The 8263-nt window shown below is 50.5% G+C and overlaps 1 protein-coding gene and 1 non-coding gene across 2 annotated transcripts; one reads left to right on the top strand and one right to left on the bottom strand.

The window, feature by feature from the left end:
- The first annotated feature begins 1490 nt into the window (after positions 1–1490).
- TRNAS-GCU (transfer RNA serine (anticodon GCU)) lies at positions 1491–1572 on the top strand. The gene has a single exon. It is a non-coding gene; the product is annotated as a tRNA-Ser (tRNA).
- A 1492-nt stretch (positions 1573–3064) lies between these two features.
- Positions 3065–8147, bottom strand: RPUSD2 (RNA pseudouridine synthase domain containing 2). The gene is made up of 3 exons (XM_074918120.1): positions 7666–8147; positions 6855–7151; positions 3065–6127 (listed from the first exon to the last, which is right to left on the bottom strand). Exons 1-3 carry the CDS (start codon positions 8080–8082, stop codon positions 5339–5341), a joined length of 1503 nt encoding a protein of 500 aa, XP_074774221.1. The 5' UTR covers positions 8083–8147; the 3' UTR covers positions 3065–5338.
- Positions 8148–8263: the final 116 nt, after the last annotated feature.

Below are 8263 nucleotides of genomic sequence, written 5' to 3'. Positions count from 1 at the left end.
AAAACTGAGGCGCTGAGTTCAGGAGACATCCCCACAGCGGCTCCCCAGCCAGAAGCCAGAACCCTTTGAGTGTAAGAATTGCGGCACTGGATCAGACTAAACTCAGTAAGTGATATAAAAGATGGCCATGCATACAGGTGTCTAGAACAGAGCCCTGTTTAGTCTGCTAGCAGGAGGTCTATTAATCTGGAATTCACATGCCAATCAAGAAGCTCTGTAGTCAATCTCTAATACTTCTTTGAATTTATTTACATATCTTTAACCTTCAAGCATATGGCGTTGAGTTGAAATGCTTTGTTGCTCTGCTTATGAAAAAGCATGTCTTTTTATTCCTGTATTTGATAATTAAGTACCTCCCAGTTCCACGCTGTCAACAATGAAGAATCACTCCATAATTTTATTCAGTTAATTCATGATCTTACAGATGCCCACCCAAGCCCTCCTTGCTCTTCCCCCTCTTTAAGTCAGGGCCTGTTCAGCCTCTCTCGACGATTCCTTGTTGTTCTCGAACTGTTTCCCTCACGATCCCCTGTGTTTGCTTTACCGCCCTGACAGGGCTGCCAGCACTGTCCGGAGCGATCTCCAACTGCTAAATTACACCTCGTTATCACTTATATCGCTTTTTTTCCCAAACGCGGATTACTTCGCATTGATCAGGACTGCATTTATCTGTCAGTTTATCGGCAGATTCCCCTCACGCTTCCAGGCAGTCCCCGACTCCAACCGCCGCCAGTGAAATCCCCTCAGGCGCCGGCCCGAGCCCGCCCAACCCTCTTTCCATCTCGCTCCAGTAGACGCCAGCTCCGCGGGGGAGGCCTCTCCTTCCAGCGGACCGACCTTCTCCTCCTCCCGCCCTTGCTCTCCCCTCACCGATCGTTACGCCGCAGGATCCGCCCCAGCGACAGGCAACGGCCGTCGCCTCAGGCGCTCCCGCGCTTCCCTGGCCCGGCCTCTCCCCGCCGGGACCCGTCCTCGGCCGCTCTCACCTACTGCTACGGACAAGGGCACTCACGCCCGCCACCGGCGGGGCGCTCCCCGCTCCTCTCCGCCACTGCCCCCCGGCGCCGCGCCCCGCTCCTCTCCGCCACTGCCCCCCGGCGCCGCGCCGCTGTTCAAATCTACCCGCCGCCTGCCGCGCCTGCGCACCGCGCCAAGTCGTCGGCGTCACGGCGCTCGACGGCGGTTGCCGTACAGCATGGCGCCCCCTGGCGCTCCGTACAACATGGCGCCCTCCACCGAATCCTCCCGGTGCCTGCCATTTCGGGATTTCCCCTCGCCAGGTCGCTCCGCAGCCGCGGCCGTGAGACCGGAGAGGCAGCGCCCGCACCGCGAAGGGTTGCTCGGGCCCCACGGGGTGGCCTCCCTCTGCGTCCTGCCGACGAGGGGCCGAGCCGCCGGCGCCATCTCGGAGAAAGGGCAGCGGGCGGGAGCCCATGCCGGGAGCGGTCATATTCCTCCTTATAGGCTGGGCGAAAGATAAGAGTCGTCGTGACGAGGTGGCCGAGTGGTTAAGGCGATGGACTGCTAATCCATTGTGCTCTGCACGCGTGGGTTCGAATCCCATCCTCGTCGGGAAAGAAAGTTTTTTCCCTATTTTTTTTCTTCTTTCCACCCCACCTCTCCAGGGACCGAGGCGCTCGCTGCAGCTCAGGGCGCAGCCCTCCGCCGGCAGCCCCATTCCGTGGCGCGGAGGAAGGCGTGCAGGGGAACCGCTCCTGAGGGGTAGGCCCAGGCAGGGCCTGCGTCCCGCGGGGACACCCTTCGGGCTCCCGCCTCCCTGGGGCTGATACTTTAACTGTTACAGGAAAAAAAAAAAAAAAAAGAGGAAGCAAAACTGCCACCCGGGGCAGCCACCATGGTTGTGGCAGTGCCAGGACAGTGTCCCCGGGGGTCTGGATCCTTGTGGGACCACTGCCTGCTGCCGGGGCGGCTGCCTTCTCTCGTCTCCTCAGACACCAGCCATGGTGCAGAGCCATGACACCACCGGGAACAAACCACTTCTGAATCTATTCTTGCAAACCCAAAAGATTGTTGTCTTTAAGGACTAGGCCAGCCCAGTTTTGGGTAAATATTTGCTCCAGCCAAACTGAGCCCAGTGCCTCACTGAAAGTTACATCAAGGTTTGCCTTAGAAAAGTGCTTATCGCACTCGGCCTTGCTTTTCACGAAGTTACGATGATTTAAAAAGCATAAATCATTGCACTGAAGAGACACGGGGAAGCTTCTCTGCCTAATCCATCAATAGTTAACTTTCAGAAGAATCTGGAAGTAGAAATTAATGAAACACAAAACTCCCACTAGGTGGCCCTGGTCCAGGGGTTAAACACATCATCACAGCTGGGGAAGGGGCCTCTCACATAATTTACTGTAACAGCTCTGCCAGCCCTCCAGGCATACGCTGCAGCAGGTTTAACCATGCTTAAATCCTTGTGGAAATTAGATTATACTAAATCCCCTGCAGATAATGGCCAGATCATGAGTCCATAGCCTCACAAATAGCACCCATAACAGACCAGTTAAAACACAACTGGAAAAGCATTACTGTGTGGAAGATGGGCACCTTGGTGACGTTTTAGGAGTTAATTCTGACCAATCCAGTGGACAGAGCACAGCAAAGTTCCCACCAGGGTTTACCAAATTTTGAACATCCTCCTGGTCCTTTGATAGAACATAAAAAGATGTATTGAAATAAAACTGTAGCAGAGGAAGGACTTCTTAAAGGACCTACACCTTCTACAGATATTTTATGCCTGCAATTACCCCACACCCAGGACACAGTATTTACCTCAGACCTACTCTTCACTGAGAATTTATCACAACACATCTCTAATAACACTTTCCCTATTAGTAAAACACTGTCTTCTTGTGCATATTTACAGCACCAAACTGAAATAAAATATGATGCAATTGGCTTCTTGTGAAATCAACCTTAAATTTCCATCGTTCAACCTTTCTTGAAAGCAGAAGCCCAGGAGTTTCTTGACCAGAAAGGTGTGATAATTAAAAGATGCTAACTACAATAAAAAGGGAAAAAAACAGCACTGAGCTCCAGTTCCGTATCAGGCCCTTCAGCCCTCCAGTCTCCATCTACCGACACAAGTCAGTAAAAGCCCTCAGATGTTTATCTCTTAAAGAAAAAAAAAAAAAGAACCCAGACAATATATGTTGACACCTCAAAGTTTAATTTAAATCTGTTGCCCCTAAATCTACTGCCCTTCCCTTGCCTCTAAAGTTACTACCAGCTGCAGACACCCTTATTCATATACTGAAGGTATCCAAGCTTCATTTACTCTTCCATGAAGTAGGTGTTTCAGTGCATGGAAAATCTAGATGACAGTAGTTTTTAGCATCATCTCTCAAACACAGGGGACCTTTTATCACCTTTGCTTAACAAGGTGCATGTAGCCAAGTACTAGACCTGGCCTTAATACATGATGGCAGAAAAAAAATAAACTAAGATCTATGGTTAATTTAGAATCATGAGACACCCTTGGCAGGACGTGGAAGAGCAAAGCTCAAGCCTGAGTGAACTTTTATGGAAACATTCAACACATCAGCTGGATGATCCAGGAGAGAAAGAAATCACTCAGCTACCGTGAGCTATTGGGAGGAGCAAGCACTGGTTTATTCTGTTTTGGTACACAAGTCCTGATCCTGGTAACATCATTGAGTGATTCCAGGAGACTTGCCAAGAGGAAGACAGGCATTTCCATGGGCCTGGCCAACCTCAGGTGCCCAGCGTCCCACTCACAGACACCTGGGAAGCAGCAAGTTCTCCAGTAACCTGTGTGAAATGGGCAAACCAGTCATGAAAGATCTGCATGAAAACCACATCCTGAGGGGCTGAGAAACAGCCAGAGCTCCCTGGAGCACAGTATGACAAGGAGGGATGATCTCAGACCACGCTCCAGCAAGGTTGCTGCCACACTTGCTGAACACTATCAGCTCCTCTGGATTCCCTTCTTCACCTTTAAAAAAGGCTTCTTTAATATTTCAGATGTGTAGAACACCATGCATGTGCCCTAGTAGGAATGGGTGTGGAGAGAGATGGCTACAGAGCAACAGGGCTAGAGAGCAATGTCTGCAAACAGTCCCGTGACAACATGGTTCTTCCCTGGTAAAGATTCTGATTGTCTACAGCGGTCACTGGAACTGGTCATTACCACTGGTGACACATACAGAAAAGAGGAAAAAAAAAAAAAAGATAAAGAACCTGAGACAGCAGAATTAATATAATCCTCCCAGAGGCCAAGAAGCAACCACATAAAAACTGATGAAAATAAGAACTATAGTGATATTGATCATCCTGGAAACATATTAATATAAAATGTATATTTAAAAAGTTTTCTGGTTCATAAAACAGCTTTTGTTTTTCTTTAAAGCTGATAGTCACACTGAAGTGATATTAAAAACAATTCCATGCCAATCAGAAACAACCTGCCTATAGTATGGTTTAAAAAAAAAAAGCTGGCAGACTGAACTCTAGTTTGGATTTTGGCTCCAGCTTGAAGATGTTTTCAATGAGGCACAAGGGATCAAGATCGATCAGTTCTCAGAAGAGAAGCCACATGTTTCTGAGAAGGCAGGACATATGTTACAGGGGAGGTAGCAGAACAGAAAGGCAAAAAAATCTACTAAATCAGTCTCCATATAAATCTCATGAAGACAAGATCTGGGGACCTCCAAAACCAGGCCAAATATAAAAGGATCAGTCCCTAGAGTTACTAGCTTTAAATTAACTAATTATATGAACCACCACTAAAAGACCAATTTCAAGGCAAAGTCTACCTTGCTGACAAACAGCAAGTAGAAAATGGATCACCTTCACAGTGCTCTGGTTTTACCTTACACTGTTCTGAGTTTTAAAATCTACCTGACAATAAAATACAGTAAAAACGGTTTTGTGTACGACATGACATCCAGCATATTGAATGACATTCCAGCAGCTCTTACTGTAAGGTACAACAACACAGCAGTTGGGAAGAAAAATCAGTTGCTGACTTTTAAGCGCATGCACTTAATTATCTGTGTGGACCATCAGCTGCAGCCCCAATACGTGGAGGTGAAAGGCAAAGCTGCCTGTGCAGAGTGGTGTTTGGTGCCCTGAAGTGCTAATTCACCGAAGGGCTGCATGAACCCAGCGTTGTAGCCCCATCTTCCCAGTCATTTTGACAGCGTCTGCTGGCAGTCAGGACAAGTCTCCAGCCCCAAAAATCCTCCCCATCCCATCTCAAGTCACAGGCAGTTCATTCACCTCAACCACATTGAAAAAGTAAATTTTAGGTCTTCACAAGATGCTTTCTTGGCCAACAATGTCCATAGGCATTGGACATCCTCAGTCATTCCTCCCAGTCCTCCATTGCCCACTCAGGCATCTTGGAGCAATACTCAAACTCTGCTCCCTTATAGCGCAGTGCGTGTAGGTACATCACCAGCTCCTTGGGAGATGGGTCCCGCCTTGTAATTTTACACTCCACACATAAGGGGTCCTTCTCTTCTGAACTATTTTCTCCCGTTTGCCCATCCTGATTCTCACATGAATCGAGTTCTTTATTTTTTTCAAGCGTTTCCAGGTTGGTATCAGAGTTCAGTGGACAAGCTGCTATGTCATTTCTCTCAGAATCCTTTGTGTCCTCAGCAGGACAGTTCTCATTTATAGGATCAGCCTGCGCAGGCTTTGTGCAGTCACTCACATTACCACAGTCTTTATTTTCAGCACTGGAGTTCAAGTCCTCCTCTGAAATACCCAAGATATCCAGGCTTTGTTTGGAACGATGCTCCTCTACTAGCGCCTTAAGGAGTTCTTCATCCGTTTTATCGATCTTGCCACCTTTGCCCCTGTCAGGACCCCAGGCTTCCATGTTATAGATGGGGTCGTTGACAATAGGGTGCCCCAAATACTGCAAATGGACCCGGATCTGGTGCGTGCGGCCTGTACGTGGAAGACACCTGACGACGCTGGTCTTGCCATTGTAACTGAGCCTCTGGAAGATGGTTTTGCAGAATTTCCCTTTGGGGTCCACGCGGCACACTCCCACTTTGTAAGAAACAACTAGTATGGGCTCTTCACAGACCACTTCGTGTTCTGGAAACTCCCCCACCACACGACAGACATACTCCTTTTCCAGCTATGGGGAGACACAAGAGTAGCTCTCAGAAAGTAGAACAGAAAACTGTCACCATCCTGATTATATCTGAGCCCCATCCTAGATACTCCTCCCTCTTTCTCTCCTCAATGAAATACATTCGTAGGCAACATACTGCCCAAATTTTATTACAACACAAAAGGGAAAAAAAGTAAAATCAGCTATTTAAATCCAAATTTCTCTCATGCTCTCCCCAACTAGTCAGGAAATCAAGAACACAAGGGCCTGGCCTGTTTTTCTCATATGAAATTCAAGAGCTATCTCTCAGTGACCTTCAGTTTACAGCCCCGAAGCAAATCCTGGAAGCTAGCACCCTACAGCTATTGCTCTGCTTGGGTCAAGAGCCAGTGAAGAATGAGAAAAATTTCTAAAACTTTTAAAATTGAAAAAGTATTAGATGACTGGCACATTTCCACTTACAGATAAAACTGCTGTTTAACTGTTTTGCATGATCCCAGTCAGTTTGCATAGTCCCTTAGGGAAGGGAATCCTTTCAATCTAATATCAGCACAATCAATTAAATTTTTACTCAGTCTTTTTCTCTTGATGTTTGTTATGCTTAATACAATAAGAACAGTAAGATGACCACAACCTGTTTTGGGAACTTGTGCTCATTTAGACAAAGGATTTGGATGACTTTGGACCTAACCTGTTTCAAGACAATACTGTGCAAGAGATTCCAAAAACCACAGCAGCCCTTGGCTCTCACCTGCCTCTCCCGAACCTGCTCATCGATCCTCTTGGATACCTCTGCCGTCTTGGCAAACATGAGCACTCCCGAGGTCATGCGATCCAGGCGGTGAATGGTGTGCAACTCCTTCAGATCATGCTCTTTGCCCAGGATGAAGATGACTGTGTTGTGACGAAACCTGCCGCAGGGATGTACTGGCAAAGAGGAGGGTTTGTCCACAACCACCACCTCATCGTCCTCCACCAAGATCTGGATAGGCTGGGCAGTGACCGGTGGCTCATGGCGATGCACTGTATTCCTGAGATAGTCATTATTCTGCAAGAAAGACAGACAATTTGCGTGAGTCCAGCTTGCATAACCACCCCATCTGGCCACACATAGTGGGGGCTTAATACTGGGGGGGGGGAGGGGAATGAAAGCCCCTTTGTCCTGAAACCCAGGATTTTGCACAACACCGCGCATCACCACCTGAATTTGATAACCCGGTTTGAGCACAGCCCCATGCCTCACCCGTTTGCCAGGAGCTGAGTGGAAAGCTGTGGGACACGCTGGCTCTGCAGGACCAGCACATTCCTGACACCTCCGAGGTAAGAATTCCCCGGGAGACCCCATCTCCCCTTCAACACCCCAAACTTTAGCACTGTCACAGGGTGATTTCACTGCACTGATGATCACCGGGGTGACACACCCATCGTTGTGGTCTCCCACGCCACGCTGGTTACCAGGACGCCCCCGGGGTGCCCTGACGGACCCAGCCCCGGGGCAAGGGGAAGCCTAGATAGACCCAGCCCCGGGGCAAGGCTGGGGGGGCGGGGGGGTGGGTGCCCACCTTGAGCACGATATCCAGGTCGCTGACGGGTTCCTCGTTGAGGCGGAGGCGGCCGGCGCGGGCAGCGGCGCGGTAGTAGGCGAGGGGCTGGGCGCGGAACTCGGTGCTGAAGACATGCAGGAGGCTGCGGCCCACCCAGCGGCCCTTGCAGTAGGTGCGGAAGTCGAAATAGTAGGGCCGCACCTTGCGCAGCCCCCCCTCGAAGTAGTACGAGGTCTCGGCGAAGTGCGCCGCGCCGAAGCTCACTCCCACGCTCCGCTTCCGTGGCGGCGGCACGTAACGCTCCCCAGCCGCCAACCGCCGCTTCTTCGGGGCCGGCGACGCCGCTCCCTCCTTGTCCCCGAGGCCCGGCTCCGCCATTTCGCCGCCGCCGAAGCGGGGAAGAAGCGGCCGCGCGGCCCGCACGGCGCGGCGCATGGCGTGACGTAGCGACGTCGCGGCGGCGCGACCAATCACCGCGAGGCCACGCCCCGCCGCGCGGCCGTCACCTCCCCCCTTCCCGCCCTCCCGTCCCCTCAGGTGAGGGCTCGGCGCGGGAACCGCTTTATTTACCGGAGAACACCGGCCCGGCGCCGCGCTTCCTCCTCTACGGCCCTTC

Source organism: Athene noctua, chromosome 14 (assembly GCF_965140245.1).
Source record: "Athene noctua chromosome 14, bAthNoc1.hap1.1, whole genome shotgun sequence".
NCBI classification, from domain to species: domain Eukaryota; kingdom Metazoa; phylum Chordata; class Aves; order Strigiformes; family Strigidae; genus Athene; species Athene noctua.
This window is presented reverse-complemented; position numbering and strand designations above follow the sequence as displayed.